Genomic DNA, 27,105 nt, shown 5'->3' on the forward strand with positions numbered 1-27,105 from the left:
TAACTAATGCCTCTTTGAAGTCAAGAAACGCGACATGAACCATGGCGCCGTTGTCTAAGGCGATATGGATCTCGTCAACGAACAGAGAGCGAGTTGAGTTTTGCAACACTCTATTTGCGGAATAGATTTTAGTAGGCTGTTAGTGACTGTCTATCGGTATACTACAACTTATTGCATGAGGGCGCCGAAGAAATCTGACTTCGGGCCAGCTATTAACTGCCTAGTGGTGATGAGACGTAGAGAGTAGGTGAACAGAGCGGCGAGAGGCGGTGCTCACCTGGTAGCTGACCTCCTGCTCGAGGATGGCCCTGTTCTGCTGGTTGCCGGAGCAGCAGGCGAGCAGCGTGGGGAAGAGCAGCGCAGACAGCTCCGGCCTGCTGAAGTAGGCGAGCGGCAGCCCGCACAGCTGCTGCAGCACCGTCGGCGTATTGCCCGACTGCAACATCATCTGCAGCACCACACGCCGGGTCAGCGATTATTTAAAAATTAAAAACAGATCTAAAGGCATGGGTTTCTATGGCCAGTGTCAATTTGAATAAAATCCTTTGAGTGCTCGGCAAGGTCATTATGAAACACCAAAGTAAACCGCTCTTGAGACGCCCGGGATAGGACCGCAGGAAAAATGGCAGAAACGTCAGCTTTCTAGTTACTTCAGTATATCATATGAAGCGGCCAAACACTAAAAAGGATTTCACTCATAATAAAAGCACTTACCGCACAGCCACACGGCCACCTCAGCGGCTGTGGTGTGGACATACACAGGGTGTCCATAATTAAAGTTGCAGTTTCAAACGGAAAGAGAACCACTGCTCTGTGTGATTTCAGATTGAAACAGCATATTATTGACGTGGGGGGGGGGGGGGAGGGGAGACGTCAGAACATGCACACTAAAAGACGAGCGGCACACGGCTGTTCCTCAGTTTGCGTCCGAGATGCCCAAATGACTGCCACCATGACGGATCGCGCTCTGTTCGTAAAAGCTCTTTTACAAGAAAGTTGACTGTGTGGCAATAGCTATGCAAAAGTTCCGGAGACTCAAGATGTGAAAAACGGTGTTAATTCGATATCTGCTAAGGGTCTCGAGAAAATGATTACAAAATTCGAACAACACGGTTTTATTTATTTATTTAGTCTATTTTAAGTGAAATGTGGCAGAGGGAGGAAAACACCTGGTCCGGTATCTGTCGAAGGTGGACCACAGCATTGCAGGAGAGGTCGAGCGGTGGTATGCAAACATGCAGTACATGGGGAACTGCCCGAACACTGGACATACCTGACAGCACGGTGCATTAAATCCTACGAAACATCCTGCATTGCTATCCATAAAAAATCACCTATTGTCAGGAGCTGCTTCCTGCTCACCTGCCAGCAAGACAAATGTTCGCTCTAGAATTTCCTTCTCGCAAGGAAGTGGACAATGAAAAACCATGGAGCATTCTGTCGACAGACGAAGCCCATTTCCATCTCCAAGAACGTGTAAATACGCCGAATTGTAGAATACGGGCATAGAAAAATCCGCACGTACATCAACTGACAAAATTTCATTCTGTAAAAGTGACTGTGTGCTGCAGGTTGAAGGTTTCATTTATCGTAAGGCCGCATTTGTTCGACGTGGTTAGTCCTGGGGGTCGTATTACCTGCACCGTCAGTGATAAACGCAATGAGAGTCTTGGGCGCAACAACGTCATTCCAACACTTCAACAGCGATGTATGTGTCGGTAGGATAATTTTTATTATGCAAGATGGAGCTACTCCGCACATGGAACAGCTGGTGAAGCGGCTGCTGCAGAGGCATTTCGGAAATGCTAGAATTATCAGCCGTTATTTCCCTACAGACTGGAGGAGGAGACCAAACTGCGAAGGTCATCGGTCTGTTCGGATTAGGGAAGGATGGGGAAGGAAGTCGGCCGTGCCCTTTCAAAGGGACCACCCCGGCATTTGCCTGAAGCCATTTAGGAAAACCATGGAAAACCTAAATTAGGATGGCCGGACGCGGGATTGAACCGTCGACCTCCCGAATGCGAGTCCAGTGTGCTAACCACTGCGCCACCTCGCTCGGTCCTACAGCCTGGCTGTCCAGATCGCGTGATCTTAATCCGTGTGACTTCTGGCTGTGGGGTTACCTGAAAGAAGCTGTATTTAGTGCCCAAATTACAACGGTAGCTGAACTGAAGGCACGCATTGTGCAACGCATTCTAAAAGTGATCACTGAGACACTTCGATCTGTTGTGGAACATGCTGTTTCTCATGTAACTTGTTGCAGAAAACGGTAGACAGCATGTTGAACGTATCTTGCACCCGTCCCCCGATAATTAGAAACGATGTCATTTTCCTTTTTCTAATGTTTTTCGTCCCAGGATAATTAAAAACCGCGGTCATTTTTCTTTTTATGTGTTTTTTGACCTCAGGACAATTAAATCCGATTTACCCATCCGATGTAGTACGACTTTACCGTGGTGGATGGGCTCACTTAATTAAAAGTGAGACAACTGTTCACTGCCGAACTTGTGCAGTAATGCGCTTTGAACAGTACGGATAATGTAACAAGTAAATCAAACCGTAGGCGCCGTACTGTGATTCATCTGCCATTTGTAGTCGACCCAATTTACGTTAAGACGTTTACAGCGCCAAGTATCTGTAATTATTTTATGACATTTCCCCCGCGTCAATATATGCTGTTCAAATTTTACGTCACACGGAGCAGTGGTATTGTTTCTACAGCGTTTCTAAACTGGAACTTCAGTTATGGACACACTGTATATTTCAGAACCTCACTACACCGGTTTATAATCGTCACAAGCCGACAACAGCGCAGTGAGAAAAAAACAAAAAACAGAAATAAGTGTCAACATTAAATTTATCACATATTTCGTCGATACCTGGAGGAACACATACATCCTAAAAACTGAAATACACAGTGTAATAAATGTTACACATAAATATTTACACTGACCCAAAACAAAATAATCGCACCATTAAGAAGGAGTTGTGCGACATAAAAGAAGGTTGGTAGACGTCTTTCTACATAGGAGAGGTGAAATCTATTCAGATTTCACACCAGTCGCGAAAGAATCGCGATAGTAGCACCACTATGAGAACGCAAATCACGTTTTCTTTAAATACACGCTGCAACGGTCGTGAGTGTTAGTTGCCTTTGAGACTGGACGTGCTGAGTTGATGTTAGTTAAGACTACCTATAAGGCGACAAAGACGCCATTATCAACAACTCACTGAGTCTGAACGAAGCGGTGTAATAGAGCTATGAGATGCTGGATTTTCCTTCTGCAATACTTCAGAAACACTTGGCAGGAATCTAGCCACTACAATGGCGCATCGTACTGCATCTGCAGCAGAAATCTGAGCAACAGTTGGCACCAAAGTGACAGGATGAACTATCACAATTCGGATACTTCAAGGACAGCTCCACTGACTCCAAATCATCACCATTTGCGACTACTTCACTGGTGTCAAGAGAGACCTCGTTGGAGGGCGAAGTGAAGGCCTGTTGTGTTTTCTGATGAAAGCTGGTTCTGTCTCGGTGCCAGTGATGGTCATATGTTGGTTGAGAGGAGGCAAATTAAGAGCCTGCAACCAACCTGTCTGCGAGCTAGGCACCCTGGACCCACACCTGGTGTTATGGTCTCGGGTGCTCTCGTAGTTATCCCACGCACACTGAATGCAAATTTGTACCTCAGTCCGGTGGTTCGACCTGCTGTGCTGCCATTCATGAACAGCATTCCAGGCTGTGTTTTCCAACAAAATAACGCTGTTGTAACCCAGGATGCCTTGGCTGCCCGATCAACAGATCTATCTCCAGTCGACCACGTATGCGATATCATCGAACGACAATTTCAGTGTCATCCACAACCAGCAAAAACCATCCCACTATTGTCCGACCTAGTGCAACGGGCATGGAATTCCATACCACAAGCTGACACCCGGCACCAGCACGATACAATTCATGCATGTTTGCATGCCTGTATTCAACATTCTGGCTGTTACACCAGTTATGAATGTACCATAAGTGCATATCTCCAATCGCTTTTCTCGCGATTACATTAACCTGTGATCTTGCTACGTTCATGACTTGAATATGTTACCTAGACAAATGCATTCCCTTAATTTCTTTATTCTTCATTAATTATTTTTTGGTGTCGTGATTTTTTTCCGTCAGATTATGCATCTACAAGAAAAACACAAAATTGTAATGCTTCAATTTGACGTAGGTACCAAACAAGAAATATTATTCGTTGAGTTTCGGGATTGCATACATCTGACGTCGATATCTTACCTCCGTATTTCGGCTGGCCACTACTATAACATCTTTACGTTAGTTTTCTAAAATTCGTATGCATAAACAATGAAGACACATTTAATTCATGGTTTTCTTGTTTAGGACTGTTGAAGACAGGAAAAGGAATTAACAGAAGGGTAAATATGGCCTGCTGCACTTTTTGTAAACTGAAGAAACTGCATATTATAAGTTTTAACATAAAGGCGGCATCACAAGGACTTCTAATGCGAAAAGCATTAAAAAACTAAGGATTTCACAGGGAAAAATTGGGTAATGCTTGTTTGGTGTTACTAGGAGAGACATAAAAACAACCAAAAGGATCATAAAACTGGAGATGAAGACATGATTATGATTCCAATACCAATGAAATTGAAGTGGGTGACACATATAGCCAATGGAATGAATGTTACATGGACAAAATTAGTGCTTTGCCCGATTCCGATAGATAAGATGCAGCGGCTCTATGGAACGTGGATAGCAAATAGAAAATATGCAGTAATATCGTGGATGGCTACAGGTAATAACTGTAATGCAGAAAGTGCTTTGAAGGCGGCTTTTATTCACAAATGCATGCCCTAAGACATAACGATTATATTTCTGATAATCACATGCTCTCAGAATTTTTAAAAGTTACACAGTTTATAAATCTGCTGCTATATGTGGATAACGATGCAGACGTGTGTTTCCATGCGAGCCACTAACATTCATGCAACACTATTTTCGGGTTCAGTTTATCATATCTTGATAAACAAGCCTTTTTTATATCATACAAGCTTGTATAAATATCATTTAATGAAAATTCAGAAATGCTGATATACCGTAACCCTTAAAAGACAACCAGGAATGAATAAAACACACATCAGAAAAAGTTTTCCATCACCTCGGTACCGAGAGATCCGTAACCTGGAGAGAAAATTGGAACTGAGATCAACATAAACACCATTTCCGCCCTTTTTATTGCTCATGAAAACCACACATTGCATGTTGTACCACCACACAGCGAGACCTTCAGTGGTGGTGATACAGACTGCTGTACACGCCGTTACCTCTAATACCCAGCAGCACGTCCTCTTGCATTGATGCATGCCTGTATTCGTCGTGGCATACTATCCACAAGTCCATCAAGGCACTGTTAGTCCAGATTGTCCCACTCCTCAACGGCGGTTCGGCGTAGATCCCTCAGAGTGGTCGGTGGGTCACGTCGTCCATAAACAGCCCTTTTCAGTCTATCCCAGGCATGTTCGATAGGGTTCATGTCTGGAGAACATTTTAGCCACTCTAGTCGAGCGACATCGTTATCCTGAAGGAAGTTATTCACAAGATGTGCACGATGGGGCCACGAATTGTCGTCCATGAAGACGAATGCCACGCCAATATGCTGCCGATCTGGTTGCACTCTCGGTCGAAGAGTGGCATTCACGTATCGTACAGCCGTTACGGCGCCTTCCATGACCACCAGCGGCGTACGTCGCCCCACATAATGCCATCCAAAACAGCAGGGAACCTCCACCTTGCTGCACTCACTGGACATTGTGTCTAAGGCGTTCAGCCTGATCGGGTTGCCTGTAAACATGTCTCTGACGATTGTCCGGTTGAAAGCATTAGGCTACTCTCATGGGTGAAAAGAACGTGATGCTAATCCGGAGGGGTCCATTCGGCATGTTTTTGGGCCCGTCTGGTGTCGTGGTTGCAAAGATGGACCTCGCCATGGACGTCGGAAGTGAAGTGTCACATCATGCAGCCTATTGCGCACAGTTTGATTCGTAACACGACGTTCCTGTGGCTGTACGAAACACTTTATTCAACATGGTGGCGTTGCTGTCAGGGTTCCTCAGAGCCATAATCCGTAGGTAGCGGTCATCCACTGCCCTTGGGCGGCATGGGCGAGGCATATCATCTATAGTTCCTGTCTCTCTTTATCTCCTCCATGTCCTAACAATATCGGCTGTCGGACTCCCTCCGTCTAATAGGCGCTGCTCATGCATAGTTGTTTACATCTTAGGGCAGGTTTTGTGACATCTCTGAACAGTCAAAGGGACTGTGTCTGTGATACAATATCCACAGGCAAATTATATTTTCTGGAGTTCTGTGAACCGGGTTGATGCAAAACCTTTTTTGATGTGTGTATATTAATAACAAAAACACTAAGAATAAAATCATACTACACATCGAAGATTTCACGCCTACGCCTGTCTTCCGGTGGGACTGTGCGAAATGTACGAAATGTATAGCACAATTTGACAACCAGTTCAGTCTAAAACGAGTTTTTGTTAATTGGAATAGTCCTTCGATAAAACTACAGCTCATTGTAGCGTTTCTTTTGAGTGTTATCTAAAATTTTGTGACAAAAGCATCAACTTTAAGGACTCAGGCTTTTGTTAGCGATAATGCAGACAATATTTCACGGAGCTGCTATAGCGATGTGACATTTTTTATAGTTAGATGTTGAAAACTACAAACCGTGTGATTGATTAGACATTTAATTCTTGAAACTGGAGAATACATGCCTCAACATGAACATGCACTACCATTTTGAAAATTACAACATCCAGACGTAATGGTCTGAATCAGTCCAAAATCGGAAGATGTACAGAACAGTAGAACCATTGTAAGTGATAAAGAGTGCAGAGATGGCGTGCACGTACGTCCAGCAGTGCCTTTTTTGTTTGTCTGGAGAGGTAAACTTCATGCAGAGCCCAGTTGGTGCATAGCTCTCAAAGTGGTAACGTGCAAGCAACTGCCAATACGCCTTATCGATGTCAATGGGGTTTAATATCGGCGTATTAGTAAGTTCGAAAGGGGCCTAATGATTGGTCTCTGAGGAACGAATTTATCGTACTGAGACTCGTTTAGGGCCTGCTACGACGACAAAGGTGTGTGTGTGTGTGTGTGTGTGTGTGTGTGTGAGAGAGAGAGAGAGAGAGAGAGAGAGAGAGAGAGGGAGAGAGAGAGAAGAGAGAATGGGTGAGACCAGTTGACAGAAGACGTTCGTTCACAGTGACGAGGGGCTACTGAACTGCACAATTTGACTACAACGCGAGATGACCGCCATCTTGTCCAAATGGCTCTAACCGACGGAACAGGTTTGTCAGCAGTGCTTGCTCAATGGTGGAGTACTGCAACGTGTGTAGACATGCCTGCGTCGACGGATCGATGTCGTCTGCTGAGGGTTGGACTGGTGGCATGCAAGCCATTGCATAGGGTTCCAGTGATTAGAAACCATCATTGCCCCAGGCTGCGACGAACACGTGAATGCCGTCACTGGCATACTGAGAAACAGAATGTAGAGTTTCTGGAAGACTCCCCCTTCAACTTTTACTACAATGATGGCCGCGCACGTGTGGCATGCTACCGTGGTGAACACAGTGGGGGAAACTGCAATGTTAAGCGGCATAGCGGCCAATCGCATCATGTGACGATTTTGGGGCGCCTTTAGCTATAACATGCAGTCTTGCCTCAGTCGTACTGATGGCAATCTGAACAGCAACCACTAGAGAAGTTTCAGACGCTAGGGCATTGCCCCCTTGCAGGAAGCTCCACATATCATATTCCAACAGGACAAAGCCTGGCCACATGTCGCGAGAATGTGCAAGACTTCTTCGAAGAATGCCGTGTACGACCGTTTCCCTGGACTGAACGACAACCTGACAATTTGGCCATCAGATATGTGAGGGATACAGTCGTTCGGCAACTTTTCCATTCCGGTTCTACTGCAATCATTGTCGAAGCTTAGTAGACGCGCCTACAAACCACGTGGCAGTCCGTTCCCCAGCAGTGTATCCAGGACCTCTTTGATTTCATGCCACGACATCCAGAGGCTATGATTGCAGCACGTGACAGCTTCACACCATACTGAAATCTGACAGTCAAACTGCATATCTGGTGCCGTAATTTCAGTCATCTGTGTATTGTCATGTCCCTAAACTATGAAATAAATGTAACTGTAATAACATCTCCCCTTCTTGGTGTAGCACTTTACACAAACAGTAGCGTTGATGTTCAAAGGAGCGTAAAAATGGGTCACATGATATCTCAACAACATTAAGATGTGTGGTTTATAAATACTGACTATTAAAACGGAAGCTATTTGTAAAAAGAAAATATCACCGACTAACTGCCAGTGCACTTTACGGTGAAAAAACGGAATCTGTGTGTGGTGCGTTCTCGCTGGTTATCGTATCACAGACATCTCTCTCAGGCTCCCTTAAGTGTTGCTCATACGATTTGAAAATTTCTACAAACCAATAGCTGATTGCAGGCTTTCTCGACGTCTTTCAGCTATGAAATCTTCTCGGGTTATCAGACAACATTTCATGGAGTTGCAATAGCATATGAAATTTGTTATAACTTCGCCTGGAGATGACGGATATGGAATCCACTGAAACACTGCGGCAAGACGACGACGTCTCTCGGCTGATAACCCGAGAAGATTTGATAAATCAATAGCTGTTCACGAAGACGTACAACCACAACCAACCAGTACTAGTACTACCACAACTAGGCAACAGATGACGTGACACGGACCTTAGTTTAGTACCTACAAATAGAAAAAATTACGTGGGAGAGTGGTATATAAACAGATTTGTGTATCTACTTATCTTACTGCAAGAGGGACAAATTTGATTTTAAAAAAATCAGCTCTGCTTACGATCTGTCTCATTCCGTCTCTAACAATCTCCGGTTCAACAAGATTTTGAACTATAATCTTTATAGCGGGGCTCGAAATGTAATTGCGCAGAAGACATTCCTTGTAAGAAAGAGCGCGCGTTTAGAGAGGTAAAATATTGATTATGCAATTTGTCTTTGTTTGATTAATGTTAGGTTTTGCAGTTTCACTACAATATGTAGTGAAAATCGACAGTTTTACCGTGTTGACACAGTATCAGTTGGAGAGATGATATAGCTCAGTTGTAATGTTCCCGCGTATGGATTTAGATGTACAGTTAGCAATAATGACGGGCGTAATATCGAAAGCCAGTAGTCTGACGTACACTATGTGACCAAAAGCATCCGGACACCCCAAGAAACCTACAAGTGCATTTTTCTGCCACCTACTGCCAGGCAATCCATACCAGCGATCTCAGTAGTAATTAGACATCGTGAGAGAGCAGAATGGAGCGCTCCGCGGAACTCACCGACTACGAACGTGGTCAGTTGAATGGGTGTCACTTGTGTCATAGGTCGGTATGCGAGATTTCCACACTCCTAAAAATCCCTAGGTCCACAGTCTCCGATGTGATAGTAAAGGGGAAAATGAAGGGACACGTAAAGCAACAAAAGCGTACAGGCCGACCTCGTCTGTTGACTGACAGGGATCGCCGAGTGTTGAAGAGGGTCGTAATGTGTAATAGGCAGACATCCATCCAGACCATCACACAGGAATTCCAAACTGCATCAGGATCCACTGCAAGTACTATGACAGTTAGGCGGGAGGTAAGAAAACTTGGATTTCACGGTCGATTGACTGCTCATAAGCCACACATCACTCCGGTAAATGCCAAATGACTCCTCGCTTCGATTAAGGAGCGTAAACATTGGACGACTGAACAGTGGAAAAACGTTGTGTGGAGTGACTAATCACGGTGCAAAATGTGGCGATCCGGTGGCAGGGTGTGGGTGAGGCGAATGCCCGATGAACGTCGTCTGCCAACTTCTGTAGTGCCAATAAAAAATGCGTAGGCGGTGGTGGTATGGTGTGGTCGTGTTTTTCATGGTGGGGGCTTGCACCCCTTGTTGTTTTGCGTGGCACTAACACAGCACAGGCTCACACTGATGTTTTAAGCACCTTCTTGTTTCTGGCTCTTAAAGAGCAATTCGGGGATGGCGACTGCATCTTTCGACACGATCGTGCACCTGTTCACAACGCACGGCCTGTGGCGGTGTGGTTACACGACAGTAACATCTCTGTAATTGACTGGCCAGCACAGAGTCCTGACCTGAATCCTACAGAAAACCTTTGGGACGTTTTCACACTCCGTGAAGTATGGGCTGCTATTCCCCAAGAAACCTTCCAGCTCCAGATTGAACGTATGCCTGCGAGAGTGGAAGCTGCCATCAAGGCTAAGGGGAGCTGTCATCAAGGCTAAGGGTGGGCAATACCACATTGAATTTCAGCATTACCAATGACTTGTCAGTCATTTTCAGCCAGGTGTCCGGACACTTTTGATCACATAGTGTACATATGCTTTCGGCGTCAAAAAATACAATCTAGTTCCAAATTACTACAGAAACTAAAACTGTCATTTTACTCGTAGCGCTAAGTGTATATGATGATTTTTAAGCTCTGGTAGTGAAAGAAATATACAAAGAGTAAGTATATGGCTTTCATTCTAACCAGAGATGCCTGTTTCCTCCATACCTTTTCGTAAAAGGCTATTTTGTACAGAAATGCTTACACAGGGAACACTGGGCTAATGCCTGAAGTGGCGGTAGTAGAATTATTGTTTCAAATAATATTACGATTCCTTTTTTTGAAACACTGGGAGTTAATCATCCAAATTTGCATTATGGTGAGTGCTGTAGTGAATTTCAGCCTTCCCAAAAAATCACATTACTCAGCATTAAAAATGCGTGACCAGAAGGCTGCACCTCTCATTTTACTGAAATGAGATTAACGGCTAATTATGGGAGTTAATAACGGCGCGCTGGAGATTCGGGTCCATTGTAAACTCATATAATACATTTTGTACCGTTCATGATGTTACAGGAAAAGCATGATATAATTGTATGCGCATAATAATTCGCCAAAAATTGGCATTATTATCCAGATTTATTATTTCTGGTAGCGAAGAGAATATCGCACGCGCGTGTTACACGTACAGGAGCGATAGCTGTCTAAGAAGGGCCTCTTCACGCAACGTGACTCTATTTTGAGTAAGAACATGTTACATGTTCACAACAACAACAAAAAGAATAGTATCGCGTGCAGAGAAATTTAAGTTTTCATAGTTCGTGCGCACAGCCGGCATACCTCTGCATAATTGTAACTAAAGGTACGAAGAAAGACGCTGATGTGGAAAATGGTTCAAATGGCTCTGAGCACTATGGGACTCAACTGCTGAGGTCATTAGTCCCCTAGAACTTAGAACTAGTTAAACCTAACTAACCTAAGGGCATCACAAACATCCATGCCCGAGGCAGGATTCGAACCTGCGACCGTAGCGGTCTGATGTGGAAAAGGAGCAACCTGTTTTAGCTAAATCTCAACATCAATTCTGCTACTGAACGACTTGGGTTCAGTATGGTCTTGCAGTAGCTATTACGTTCTGTCTGAGAAACCTCGTACGTGAACGTTCGTCATCGACTAATAACTATCGTTCGTCACGAGACCGTAGAGAACGACTGTTTGCTATATTTGGAAGGCACAGCAGAGCCTTAAAATCAGCAGTAGACAACAATTTGTACGAAAGACGCCATCCCTTCAAGGGAAGAAAAGACGATTTAGAAATCTTACAAGTGGAAAAGACAGGAAGAAAGCTACACTTGCTGCAAAATTTCGAAAGACCCGTTTACGAACAGAAATACTACAGTGCTCTTAATGTGCAAATGAAAGACAACAAAACAAGATTCCTTTAACCGCTTTTCGGATTTAATTTAATGCATATGTTTAGTTTTTAAGTATTTAGTACATTGTTGGTGTAATAGCTAGAGACTGACGACCGTATAAGATAGCACGAGTTCATTAACTTTGGAGAAGTGCGAAGAGTAGATGAGCAATGAAATGGCATTGTGATGCACTCAGAAGCTACGCATACATCGTGGTATCTCGGGCTCAGCAGCTCACAGATACGTCAGAAGCCAGAGGAAGCAGTTGTTCCCCGTATGTCTCAGAAAGACCATGTTAACTTATGCAAAAGTAATGAAGTTTCGTAAATGTAATAACTAAGACCGGAAGCAGCTACTAGGGTAGCAGAGTACGTGTGGCGTGCGCACGGGGGTTTTTTAGGTTAGAGGGACCCCCCATTGGGCGAAACGATAAAATACCTGACGGCTTACCAGAGAGAACATTATCATCGTTGATAAAGAACGTCCGTCCTCAGAGACCAAAAACAGGAAAAGTTAACGTAATATTGGTAAACTGCAGGAGTATCCAGGGCAAGGTTCCTGAATTAGTATCTCTTATTGAAGGAAATAGTGCGCATATAGTATTAGGAACGGAAAGTTGGTTAAAACCGGAAGTGAACAGTAACGAAATCCTAGACACAGAATGGAATATATACCGCAAGGATAGGATAAACGCCAATGGTGGAGGAGTATTTATAGCAGTAAAGAATTCAATAATATCCAGTGAAGTTATTAGCGAATGCGAATGTGAAATAATCTGGGTTAAGTTAAGTATCAAAGGTGGGTCAGATATGATAGTCGGATGCTTCTATAGACCACCTGCATCAGCAACCGTAGTAGTTGAGCGCCTCAGAGAGAACCTGCAGAACGTCGTGAAGAAGTTTCGTGATCATACTATTGTAATAGGGGGAGACTTCAATCTACCAGGTATAGAATGGGATAGTCACACAATCAGAACTGGAGCCAGGGACAGAGACTCTTGTGACATTATCCTGACTGCCTTGTCCGAGAATTACTTCGAGCAGATAGTTAGAGAACCAACTCGTGAAGCTAACGTTTTAGACCTCATAGCAACAAATAGACCGGGACTTTTCGACTCCGTGAATGTAGAAGAGGGTATCAGTGATCATAAGTCAGTGGTTGCATCAATGACTACAAGTGTAATAAGAAATGCCAAGAAAGGAAGGAAAATATATTTGCTTAACAAGAGTGATAGGGCACAAATCGCAGAATATCTGAGTGACCACCATCAAACGTTCATTTCTGAGGAAGAGGATGTGGAACAAAAATGGAAAAAATTCAGAAACATCGTCCAGTACGCCTTAGATAAGTTCGTACCGACTAAGGTCCAAAGCGAGGGGAAAGATCCACCGTGGTATAACAATCATGTACGAAAGGTACTACGGAAACAAAGAAAGCTTCATCATAGGTTTAAGAGTAGTCGAATCATAGCTGATAAGGAAAAGCTGAACGAAGCGAAAAAGAGCGTAAAAAGAGCAATGAGAAAAGCATTCAACGAATTCGAACATAAAACATTGGCAAACAATCTAAACAAGAACCCTAAAAAGTTTTGGTCATATGTAAAATCGGTAAGCGGATCTAAATCCCCTATTCAGTCACTCGTTGACCACAATGGCACCGAAACAGAGGACGACCGAAGAAAGGCAGAAATACTGAATTCAGTGTTCCGAAACTGTTTCACTGCGGAAAATCGTAACACGGTCCCTGACTTCAGCAATCGCACGGACGCCAAAATGGAAAATATTGAAATAAACGATATCGGAATTGAAAAACAACTGCTATCACTTAGTAGCGGAAAAGCATCCGGACCAGACGAGATACCCATAAGATTCTACAGTGATTATGCTAAAGAACTTGCCCCCTTTCTATCAGCAATTTATCGTAGATCTCTGGAAGAACGTAAAGTACCTAGCGACTGGAAGAAAGCGCAGGTCGTTCCCATTTTCAAGAAGGGTCATAAATCAGATGCGAATAATTATAGGCCTATTTCGCTTACGTCAATCTGTTGTAGAATAATGGAACATGTTTTGTGTTCTCGTATTATGACGTTCTTAGATAATACAAATCTCCTTCATCATAACCAACATGGATTCCGCAAACAGAGATCGTGTGAAACTCAGCTCGCCCTATTTGCCCAAGAAATTCACAGTGCCGTAGACACTGGCGAGCAGATTGATGCCGTATTCCTGGACTTCAGGAAGGCATTTGATACGGTTCCGCACTTACGTTTAGTGAAAAAAATACGAGCTTACGGAATATCGGACCAGGTTTGTGATTGGATTCAGGATTTCCTAGAAGAAAGAACACAACATGTCATTCTTAACGGTTCAAAATCTGCAGATGTAGAGGTAATTTCGGGAGTACCGCAAGGAAGCGTGATAGGACCTTTATTGTTTACAATATACATAAATGACTTAGTTGAAAACATCGGTAGCTCCGTGAGGCTATTTGCAGATGACACGGTTGTCTACAAGAAAGTAGCAACATCAGAAGACTCGTACGTACTCCAGGAAGACCTGCAGAGGATTAATGAATGGTGCGACAGCTGGCAGCTTTCCCTAAACGTAGATAAATGTAATATAATGCGCATACATAGGGGCAGAAATCCATTCCAGTACGATTATGCCATAGGTGGTAAATCATTGGAAGCGGTAACGACCGTAAAATACTTAAGAGTTACTATCCGGAGCGATCTGAAGTGGAATGATCACATAAAACAAATAGTGGGAAAAGCAGGCGCCAGGTTGAGATTCATAGGAAGAATTCTAAGAAAATGTGACTCATCGACGAAAGAAGTAGCTTACAAAACGCTTGTTCGTGCGATTCTTGAGTATTGCTCATCAGTATGGGACCCTTACCAGGTTGGATTAATAGAAGAGATAGACATGATCCAGCGAAAAGCAGCGCGATTCGTCATGGGGACATTTAGTCAGAGCGAGAGCGTTACGGAGATGCTGAACAAGCTCCAGTGGCGGACACTTCAAGAAAGGCGTTACGCAATACGGAGAGGTTTATTATCGAAATTACGAGAGAGCACATTCCGGGAAGAGATGGGCAACATATTACTACCGCCCACATATATCTCGCGTAATGATCACAACGAAAAGATCCGAGAAATTAGAGCAAATACGGAGACTTACAAGCAGTCGTTCTTCCCACGCACAATTCGTGAATGGAACAGGGAAGGGGGGATCAGATAGTGGTACAATAAGTACCCTCCGCCACACACCGTAAGGTGGCTCGCGGAGTATAGATGTAGATGTAGATATCTCAGCATTTTTTTACAATAATAGCTGCTTATATAAAATTATAAAATAAAAAAGACGAATGCAAATACAAATCGCAATGTGTCATATGTTACACAAATTTCTTCAAGTCAGTTACTTTGAATGCGTCGTGTGTTCTTTGTCCGAGTAGTTCTTTCAGAAAGCGTTTTTAACCCACAAATGAAGCTTGGAGTTGCACTGAGGTGGTGAGGCAGACAGGAAAGGCGAAAGTCAGAAGAGAGGTTTATTCCATTTGAAGATGGGACGCGCCGGCCGCGGTGGTCTCGCGGTTCTAGGCGCGCAGTCCGGAACCGTGCAACTGCTACGGTCGCAGGTTCGAATCCTGCCTCGGGCATGGATGTGTGTGATGTCCTTAGGTTAGTTAGGTTTAATTAGTTCTAAGTTCTAGGGGACTTATGACCACAGCAGTTGAGTCCCATAGTGCTCAGAGCCATTTTGAAGATGGGACGCCTATGACGCCCGAATGCTGCAGCTACATGCGGCGTGTGGCGTGAGTGTAGACACGACGTATGAACAGTCTGTTAACAGCTATGGTCACGCTCAAATATTGTCACCGATTTGTTCGTACAGTGTTTGCACAGTCGAACTGTTGCGTGTGAATGTATCTCCGACTGATCAATTTGTCTGTGTTACTCTCTGTCTTCAATCTGAGCGAAGTCTGGCGCCGCTTGAATTGAGGCAAACCAGATGAAGTACCTTAGTACTTCGTATATGGCACGACGATACTTCGGAATGATGATGTTCAGTGATAAAGGTGATAAAACGTCAGAAAATTTCATATCAACATAGTTTCCGCCAGTTGCAACGTACCTCAATGTTCCTATAAGTCCTTCATAAGCTCTTACCGATTTGGTGTTTACGGTGTGATTTCTTCTTGTATACGGTGTAATACACTGCAGGAACACAAAGAATGTCATTTCATCCTATGTAGTTCAATCAGTCCTACTTTTCGAAATTTAACTCCTTCAAAATATTAACATGCGAAAGCTTTACACATTTCAGTAGCTACTCTTTTGTCCATCTTCTCCGTAATGATATTTTTCCCTTTTACAACCCCCGAAATTATAGTATTAGAGAGAATTGTTATCTTATAAGCAAATTTAATAAATTTTCCTACGGCCAGGAAATATTCTGCACTCTCGAACTACTGATTCAGAATTGTGCATAAGCTACAGTGGTTGGAAGATGTAAACGGTAACTGAATACCGCACACCAGTTGTGTGCAGACGGTAGTTGCAAATACGGTCATCTCGAACAAACCTTGAGCGTGTAAACCGCCTTTTACATGGCTGCACGTCACGATTTTGAACTTGCGGTGATAATCGGTGGAGTACGCATGGGCCACATCAATATGAGATTATACAAGAATTCCATGGTCAGCTGTGTCTAGTGCGACGCATCATCATCGCAGAGACTATGTTTCCACATAAGCAAACCGCCGCACAGGATGGCCTCGGCCTCCGCAGTCACACGGAGCGACCGACGGAGCACTGTAACAGAAATGCACTGGATAGACTTCAGCAGCCGACGACTGACGTCACATCCAGTGCCTTTCCATGACTTCTTGCAAATCAGTGTATTACAAAGAGGTTAGAAACTTGCCACTGACATGATCATGTGAGTTATTTGCAAAGTAAGCGACTCTTTCACACACTTAAAACTCGCTATTTCAGTTGAAATTGGAGTTTGTGGAGTATTTTACGCACAGTGGTAGTTTGTGCAGTGCAATGTTCGCCACTGAAAAACTGCACTGCAACTGTGGAAAGGAAATCCGCTTAGAGTAAAACAATGCTTTGCGACTAGCTTCTACTTTCCACGCGCTTCATTTATGCCAGCCGACCGTAGCGGTCATGCAATCGGTGCCGCAGACGGAAGGGCAAAGCCTCTTGCAGTGGGACCCGGTAAATGAAGGTTGGCGAGCAGACACAGGTGTAGCGATGGGGGCTTCCGGAGAACTGCCCGCAGGTGCTTGAGGCGCCTCTCTCTGTCTTGCAACGGTCGCAAACACCTGCTACCGCCCGCTCCGTGACACCGAGGCGACCTTCAGCAAGTGCAACCGGGCCGCAGCAGCGAGTTACGGTTGCTCCACATTACACCTACGACGCGCAATGTAATTAACTACCGTATCCTTTGGGTATTTCTGATAATTTTAAAAAGGTGTGTCAGACCAGGATTCTACATTTACATCAATGCTCCGCAAGTATTCTTATGGTGTGTGGCCTGCGGTACTTTATCATGAACAAGTCGTCGAAGTCACATCAAATAAAACGGCTAGGCGGCCGAACAATCCCCAGTGCCGTCTCTCGGTCAAAACTGCCATACGTTAATTTTCTGATCCAGTTGCGAACCCGAGCGGTTCTAGGCGCTTCAGTCCGGAACAGAGCGACTACTACGGTCGCAGGTTCGAATCCTGCCTCAGGTATGCATGTGTGTGATGTCCTTAGGTTAGTTAGGTTTAATTAGTTCAAAGTTCTAGGCGACTGATGACCTCAGATGTTAAGTCGCATAGTGCTCAGAGGCATTTGAACCATTTGAATGCACTGGTTGAGTCTAGGGCTGTTGATGAAACAATAATATAGCGATGTTTTTTCTACAAAATATCGGTATACAACGGATGTGTATTGTTCCTCGATGCACCAACGTATTAATATCGAAATGGCAATATCGGGGGTCGATATTTTAATTTTATATAATATTTCTTTCGCTATTTTTGGTATATAATTGAAATTTTTCTTTTGAAACTGTATTTTTCAGCTTTCATCACGTTCAGTCTTTCTCTTTGACTGTGTGAATCAAGTGTCGATACTGTAAAGAACTAGTCCGACTGCACTGGGGCGTGGCGCTGTGAATGGAATAATATATTTTCCGGTATGAAGAAATAGCACAGCAATGACGTTAAAAAAACAATTTTTAATGCCACTAGTGTGCTATTTCTTCACTTCGGCATTCTTAAAAAACAACGGCTGGAAATGGTGAACGAAAACCTCAATGACACGATCGGTCTTTGCGGTGGGCGGAGGCGTGTCGGGGGAAATGCTGGCGTAATCGGCGCTCGGCGCTGTCGACATAAACTATAACGTTTAACCTCAACTCGCAATTTTTACACTACAACTGCTAAGTCGCTGGAGTTGTCGGAAATGAAAAAACGGGGAAGTTGACGTGAACTGTTTCTGACAAATCCGATATATGACGAAACCGCGCGACGGACCCAACGGACACCTGCTATCGTGCCATTTACATGCAGTTAGCATGGTTAGCTAAGTGGTTACCGCCACGCCTGAACGTGCATCGTTTTCGTTTTAATTCTTGCTCTAAGGCTGGCTGCTAGCTTGTTGAAGTACAGAATATCTAATAATAAATCAATACTTAAATATACAGCTCTAAAACTGGCAGTATGTTTACTATGTGCAGCCTATATGTTTATAGACCGGTACGTCGACATTTTCTCCGTCGATATATAGATATAACGATACGTTTCCTTGATATATCATCGGTCGATAATGATTTTTTTTTAAATATCGCTATATCGGATTTCCGATATTTTTAAAAATATCAACAGTCCTAGGTGACTCTTCTACGAAGGTACGCCCTCGGAGTTTTAACAGTAAACCAAAGCGCACAACGCCTCTCTTGTAACGTCTGCAACTGCTGTGCGCTGAGTATCTCCTTGTCGCTTGTGACTAAGTATCGGTCTAAGGAGGTCTCTGTAAGGTATGTCCCCCCCGATAGCTGAGTGGTCAGCGTGACTGATTGCCGTCCTACGGGCCCGGGTTCGATTCCAGGCTGGGTCGGGGATTTTCTCCGCTCAGAACTGGGTGTTGTGCTGTCTTCATCATCATTTCATCCCCATCCGGCGTGCAGATCGCCCGATGTGGCGTCGAATGTGATAAGACCTGCACCAAGGCGGCCAGCCCTGCCCCGCAAGGGGCCTCCCGGCCAATGACGCCAAACGCTCATTTCCATATTTTGTAAGGCATTTCTTACGGGGGTGGACTACATTTCCTGGGGATTCTTCCAATGAATCTCAGGTTCACGCCTGCCTTTCTTGCTATCAGGTTTTGTGGTCTTTTCCACTTTAATTATCATTCTGTACGCTTAAACCCACCCCCCCCCCCCCCCCCGTACGTGCGTACTTACGAGTATGTGAATGTTCAGCAATCGTGTAAACATACAATAACGGATCTTTCTGCGTACGTATGCCCAACATGTTACGGTTTATGTTGAGTGTCAACTGCCAGTCCCTTCACGAGGCTTCGATCCTCTGTAGGTCTTCCAGCATTTCCGGACAACTCTCTAGCGTTTCTCCTTCTCTGTATACAATAGCATTACCTCTGAACAACCTCTTGGAGCCTCCTACGTTACCCTCTAGTTTATCTATACATGTAGTGAATAGTGATGGTTCAATACTCCCTAGAGTGTACGCCCAAAGTTACTTTTACATCTAAAGGTCCTCTCCGTTAAGAATAAACATTTGAATCGCGACTCGAACCCAACAGCGGTACTGACTCAAGGCGTCAACATGTAATTAGCTCGTGTCCATTTTAAATCCCATTTTAATCTGACAAACTGACAAACACATATACTCTCCACTAAAAAGTAAACAAATAAGAGTTGTGTGGCTCCAGCCTGGGCAGCCTTTCTATTTGACCCTGCTCTGATGGTTTTCGAGTTAGTTTCGCTGCTTACTTGATCAAGCCGCTTCTCAAAACATATTTTACGAGGTGACTTCAAAAAGTAAGTCACACATGACAGGCCAAGTAATTTTTATTGAATGTTGCACTGCACTTCAAAGTGATATATCTATATGACTTCTCAGCATGTCGCCAACTCTCTGTAAAAAACGATCACATTGTTCAACCAATCGTTCAATTCCTCGACGACAGAAATCCACTCCATGGTCACGAAGCCATACGAGAAGCACTGTGTCAACGTCCTAATCGATAATGTGTGACTGCTGCCAATCAGTTCTTCGATTGCCTGGACATAGTCGTCTGTTGTCGATATCGATTGTCTTCCTTCCCGATCAGCATCACATGCGTCTCTGCGATCTTGGTCGATTTTATTGGTACCATTTCACTACATAGCATTTGGCCCACATATTGTTAGAATTTCTGTGTGAATCTGTACGCAGTTTAGACGTTTCTCCCACAAGAATTATATTTTGCCCACAAGAATTATACTAGCCCCCGTACTTCAACGTTGGAATAAGTTTTCGTTTGCCGCAACATTCCAATCACACACTGCGATGCAGCTGTTGTCCTTGCAGCAGCGGATGTCTCTGTAGGAAGCCCGTACATGTACTCACTTCCGTCAATGTGCCCATCTTGCTGCGCAATTGTCTTACTGTGAGACGACATGTGTAACTTACTTTCTCATATCCCTACCTAATTTTTAAGTCAAAGTGCTTTTTTTTTTCATAGAGCTCCTGCCCCTGCACTTTCAACTACTTTACACTGCTCTCGAACATCACTCTCTTTTACAATAGTTTTCGCGCACAGGATATATCAGATATTGTTCAAATGGCTCTGAGCACTATGGGACTCAACATCTGTGGTCGTAAGTCCCCTACAACTTAGAACTACTTAAACCTAACTAACCTAAGGACATCACTCACATCCATGCCCGAAACAGGATTCGAACCTGCGACCGTAGGGTTCGCGCGTGGTTCCAGACTGTAGCGCCTAGAGTCGCTCGGCCACTCCGGCCGGCCAATATATCAGATATAAATGGAATTCGCCCGATGCGAGACCTAACCTGTACGAAAGATGCAGAAAATGTACGTGGATAATTCCAGATAAACACGGTCAGCTACGCATGCGCGTCTGGTAGTGTAACCCGCCGTTTGTTTAGGATAGCACATTGCGGTTTTTGTTAGATCTTTGAGTACGTGCTTTACTTCCTCATGGCAGAAGTTAGACGAGAGTCAGTATCGCTTAGTCTCAAAGAATGCCTCCCTGATCCTTCTGAGCGAAGTTTGTGTTTATTTGATAGTGTAATTTCTTGTGGAGACATGTAATTACGTAAGTGATTTATTCTTGTTTGAGTGTCGGGGGGGGGGGGGGGGCAGCGGGTGGTTGGATGGGGGTGGGCGTGGCGGGGTTGAGGCGGACATCCAAAATTTATGTTCGAAAGGCGAAACAACTTATGAGAAACAGTTCTTTACATTCCTGAGCACTGTTCACGAAGTTCTCCGGTGGTCAAACGCTTACCGGTTAAATATGGCTTTTAAAAAAATGGTTCAAATGGCTCTGAGCACTATGGGACTAAACATCTATGGTCATCAGTCCCCTAGAACTTAGAACTACTTAAACCTAACTAACCTAAGGACATCACACAACACCCAGCCATCACGAGGCAGAGAAAATCCCTGACCCCGCCGGGAATCGAACCCGGGAACCCGAGCGTGGGAAGCGAGAACGCTACCGCACGACCACGAGATGCGGGCAAATATGGCTTTTACATTTACATCATACACATCATATTTTCCCTTCTCATCACCATTTTTTTGCATTTTGCCTAATACTAATCTTAACACAGTAATCAGAAATAAGCCAGAGATCAGTTATATTACTTGTTATTGTCTTGGTAGGAAATAAAGTCCATGGACTTCGCTTCTAATAGAATGGTAACTGACATCCTCATTCATAAGTAACTTCATGAGAACAAAACGGCACATAGTACAGGCAACAATTAAGAGGGCAGTGTCGTTTACTGGAAAAATGTAGCTATTCTTTACATAATTAATAAGTTTGGGTCTTTGCGTTATTCAGTTTCATTTCGATTAAGGAAATCAGCCTGGTGCAAAAACTTGCTACTTCCTCTTAATGCAGAGGAAGGAAAGTTTCTGCACGAAACGTGAAATCGTGGTACCCTTTGGCTAGTAATACATAGCCATCTATTGGATGTTGTTGCTCCTTTTACTCTGCGTGCTTGGTTTTGTTTTATACAGTGTTTTAAATCGTCTTAACGAGGGAGGCAAGGTCACAGCAACATAATAAGGAAATCATGACAAACTGTAGAACGCATGGTAGATATAGAACTACCAATATACACTATAGCGTTATGCAATAAAGAAAACCCTGTTGAAGGTAACACAGAAATTGCTGAAACATGTTCAGGTAAACTAATTAAATGAAGTTTCACGTAAGATGGAATTTGGTTTTTTTTTTTTTTTAGATGAGCTATAACATCCAAAAAATTATTGTTTCATCGCCACGCTAGAAAGAAAATAAATAAAATTCCAGTGAACATAACAGTCAAAGTGCTGAAACATATTTGCATAAAACAAAACTAATCAAACGGTGACTTGCATTACGCGGACATTCTCCCATTTTACTGCTGAATCCATGAATCACAACCGGAGACAGTCTTAATAAATAAATGTTTAGGAGTAACAATTGTAGTAATATGAAGTGTAACGAGCACTTACGCTCAGCTGGAAGTAAAGCAAACGGCAAGCTTCACCCCGTCAGGATGCTGGGATACTGAAAGTCTGGCTACAAGAGAGACTGCATACAGAACACTTTAACTCCTAACACACGAATACTGCTACAAGTCGTGGGACCCATATCAGGTTCGGCTAACATGGGACAACGACACCAAAAACAAATAAAATAAAATAAGAGCGTTGTGAATGGTCATATTTTTGTTTGTCTGGCGAGAGATAGTAAGAGAAATGTTGAAATACAGTAATTGCAGCCTTTCGAAGAAAGTCTCCGTTGTCCCTTGCAAGTGGAAACACCCTTAGAAAAAATCCAAGAACCCGCTTGCAGGGAAGGAACTACGAATATTCTTCAGGCCCACGCGTATCGACCCTACAGAGACGTGAAGATGAAATACAGCTCGCATAGAGGAGTACACGTTCCATTGGTGGTCTGGGAAGAAACCATGATGTATGGCACAATAAAACGTATCCTCAGCCATGCGCTTCACTGTGAATCCCAGAGTACAGATGCAGATATACCTTCCCGATGCCACTCATATTAGCACTGTGGTAACTCCGAATCTTACGAACCATCTATTAGCACTTAACAGACTGCTACTTATTTACCTCCTTAATTTAGTCTCATATTAGTTAATAACGAAATGAGAGTAAAATTAGTACTGAATCGGCAGGGGCGTGTCCTACAATTACTGACAAGATGAAGTGACGTAAGGAGCCTCCAGTTTATAGTGGTGTATTTCTGAGTAATTCGTTATGTTTGTCACGTTACTGCCATCATAGTTTTTGCCTTGAAACAACTAGAAACCTCATCTGTGACACTATTTCTAAAGCGGACGCATCTCCCCTGAAGTTTCGCTGTCTAAAGCTACGTTTGCAAAGACAACGGAAACCTGCATCTGCTTCTCCCATCATCGCACTGGTTAATCAGCTAGCCTATGAAAACCTCTTGTTGACTCGTCATCATGCAATATGGCCTTGGCCTGAAAGTAAGAAAATTTAAAAACAGCCTAACTTACTGGCCACATGAACCTCGTCCCCCACCCCCACCACCACCACCACCACCACCATCGTTCAAGATATTCAGCGATTGCTGCCAAGTGGATCTGCTCTGATTCTCCTTTCTTTGATTCGACATTATAAGTCCTGAATCGCTTATTTGTGTACGTGAATAGTTAGTGTCACATAAGAATGAGCTTCGCCTTCAACCAAGTAAACAAATATTTTTATAAAATTGGAAAATGTTCTTAAATCTTTTGATAGGAATCTAATTCTAGTATTGAGGAACTTCTTACGAGTATTTATTTATATCGAAGTAACGTAGCATGATTTGAATGAAGGTGAAGTGTTCCGAAAGTATTTTAACTGAGTCATGTTACTGGAGAACAGTTTGTAGTGTAAATGCTTATAATTTAACTGGTCTGTAGAAACACCCTACTGACTAATTATTGCTTTAATCAGTAGTGTAAATATCAGAATGAAGTGGAATAAAAGAAATTTATTTCTGCCTTCCTTGTGTTTTTATTGGCTCAATCACTGAATGATGGCTGTTCTGCACAGTAATACAAAGTCTGGTTTCAAAATTAATTAAAGAAATATTATATAAGCTGTTTATAATTTAGTTATAAAAAAGTAGTCTTTAACTGTGAAAAAGATAAATAACTTACAGAAATATTCGGTATAACACTGAATACAGTATATCTTCAAGTTTTATTTACAAATGTTAAATGTGGCTGCCTTTTGTAACACGATAAATGTCCCGTCTGAAATCAATTTTCTGCCAAATCCTATGAAGCAAGTCTTCATGTTGCGGTGATCGTAGTGGCAAGGATATTGTTCTATCAAGTTCAATCCAAGGCGTCACATTCCTACGGAGGTACTCGACTTCATGATGGCGGGTATCTTGCTGGAAAATAAATTGTGTGTCCAAATCCTGTTGTAACTAAGGCATTACACAATGATCAAGCATGTCCAGTTACGATAGGCCAATTGCAGTTGACTCGGTAAAGGAGAAGGGACCATAAATGTCGTTACATCTGACTCGCTGTCCTATGAGGTACACAGCCAGTTTCGGTTAAACGATTGTGCCAATTAGTAACTGTTTTTCCCTGATGTGGTAGCTTGCGATATTTAGTCCTGAATTGTCTCTGGACTGTGGTAGCGAATTTCGATTCATGAAACCGTGAACAACACTGAGCACGCTTTTCACCGTAATACGCCTACATGAAAAATGTTTGAATAACTCAGCCAGCCGCGGTGCCCAAGCGGTTCTTCTAGGCGCTTCAGTCCGGAACAGCGCGACTGCTACGGTCGCAGGTTCGAATCCTGCCTCGGGCATGGATGTGTGTGATGTCCTTAGGTTAGTTAGGTTTAAGTAGTTCTAAGTTCTAGGGGTCTGATGACCTCAGATGTTAAGTCCCATAGTGCTCAGAGCCATTTGAACCATTTTCTGAATAACTCATTCGTGTCTGCCGACTAGCGGGAACGTCGGGGATGGTAGAGTGTTAAGCGGGAATATAACTCGAAGATATACTGCATTCAGTGCTGTACCAAACATTTCTTTAAGTTACTCACCCTTTTCAAATGGTTCAAATGGCTCTGAGCACTATGGGACTTAACATCTTAGGTCATCAGTCCCCTAGAACTTAGAACTACTTAAACCTAACTAACCTAAGGACATCACGCACATCCATGCCCGAGGCAGGATTCGAACCTGCGACCGTAGCAGTCCCGCGGTTCCGGACTGCAGCGCCTAGAACCGCACGGCCACCGCGACCGGCGTCACCCTTTTCAAAATTAAATGTTATCTATGTGTAACTAATTTATAAACACCCTGTATTCGCTGCATCTGTGACCCACTATAATCCTGATTTACTGTATAAATAAAAATCAATCAGAACTGCTGAGATAAATGCCTTATTTTCGGATTTAACTTCGCTGTATCGTAAATAGCTGCAATGATTTGACATGAAAATTTAGAAGTTATGAGTTTAGCAATGCAGTACGCATACTACAGCGATACTGAAGAGTTCTTCAGTTGCCAGTTATCTCGGACTTACAAGTAATTTAAATCGAGCTGCCACACTTTGTATACTTGTATTCTGACTTCTGCAGAGAACAAGAAATGCAGCTCAAAAGGAATTCAAACGTAGTTTTACTCTTACATTTATTTTTTAGACCGCCTTCAACAACACTTTTATTAGTGCATTTGAGGCCCCCTAAACGATTACTGCGAGTTACAAATCTTAGAGTGCATATTTTATGATACCGGGAACCCTTTAGTTAACGTTTCTGTGAGCTCTTGAGCTACAATTTGCACAATTACATTTACGCCTGCGCGACTTATTTCAGTTGGCTCCCAGAGCACACAGTGCCAGCTTAGAGTCATGTTGCGCGTGTCGGGACACACTGGGCGCGCGTGCGAGCTTTCGTTGTCCCCAGCCTCTTGGCATCCCCGCCGCGCCGCCGCCGCCGCCGCCTCCCAGCCGGGCCGTTGCCGCTTCCGCCGCGGCGGCGCCAGCGCTATCGGCCTGCATTCCCGGCAAACCACCTGCCGTCAGGCGTATCGGCTTTTATACGAGCCAGCCCTCGCGACTTTCCCCGATATGATTAGCCCTACTCGGAGTATCTCGGACACAATACGTCAAGTCCCTTATCTTTACCCCCACCCTTACTGCCCTCCTCCCTTCGCCTAACCCTCTCTTATCTGGTCACCCTGCCAGTTGGTGTCCCAGTCGGAATGTCTGGAATTCGTACGATGTCTACTACGGCTCCTGCGACCCCGAGACGGCGTAATGCCAATTACAGATTCTTTTACTATCAGCATAGTTGGATAGGCCAGTAACCCAGGTTGTCACATCCTTTAACAGAGTTACATCGGGCAGGGTTGTGTAGAGGTAAAGCACATGCCCAAAAACTGGAGGTCACGGGATCGAATTCCGGTCGGACAACGAAATTTTTAGTCCACCTTTAACTTAACTTTTACCTCCCGACTATGTGACGACTCGCCAGAAAAAAACACGTAATTCGGTTTCCACGTTAAATGTTCAAATGCGTGTGAAATCTTATGGGACTTACCTGCTAAGGTCATCAGTCCCTAAGCTTACACACTACTTAACCTAAATTATCCTAAGGACAAACACACACACACACACACACACCCATGCCCGAGGGAGGACTCGAACCTCCGCCGGGACCAGCCGCACAGTCCACGACTGCAGCGCCTGAGACCGCTCGGCTAATCCTGCGCGACTCCACGTTAAATAATAGGTCCCCTTCGCAGCAGGATTGCTGGAGGATGTTTACGGACATGCAAAACGACGAAGTATCGTTCAATTGAAAGGCTTGAAGCAGTCCGTTATTACTATAACAGAATTATGATTTGCGGTATATTTTCACGTGTTTGGCTGGACGTTCGTCAAGCGGACTGGAGACAAGAAAACATTTCGTCCATCAACGAGGTTTGTAAAATCTCGTAAATCACAGTAGTGGAATATCTC

General features: G+C 43.8%; 1 protein-coding gene across 5 annotated transcripts in view; it reads right to left on the minus strand.

Moving 5' to 3' along the window:
• LOC126262573 (S phase cyclin A-associated protein in the endoplasmic reticulum) overlaps positions 1–27,105 on the minus strand; it is a 620,393-nt gene that overhangs the window by 27,478 nt on the left and 565,810 nt on the right. For all 5 annotated transcript variants that reach the window (XM_049959285.1, XM_049959286.1, XM_049959289.1 and 2 more), the window contains one exon: positions 278–448. In XM_049959285.1, the coding sequence (XP_049815242.1) occupies positions 278–448 (171 nt within the window). The remainder of the gene's footprint in view (positions 1–277; positions 449–27,105) is intronic.

This window comes from Schistocerca nitens, chromosome 6, assembly GCF_023898315.1.
Source record: "Schistocerca nitens isolate TAMUIC-IGC-003100 chromosome 6, iqSchNite1.1, whole genome shotgun sequence".
NCBI lineage: Eukaryota > Metazoa > Arthropoda > Insecta > Orthoptera > Acrididae > Schistocerca > Schistocerca nitens.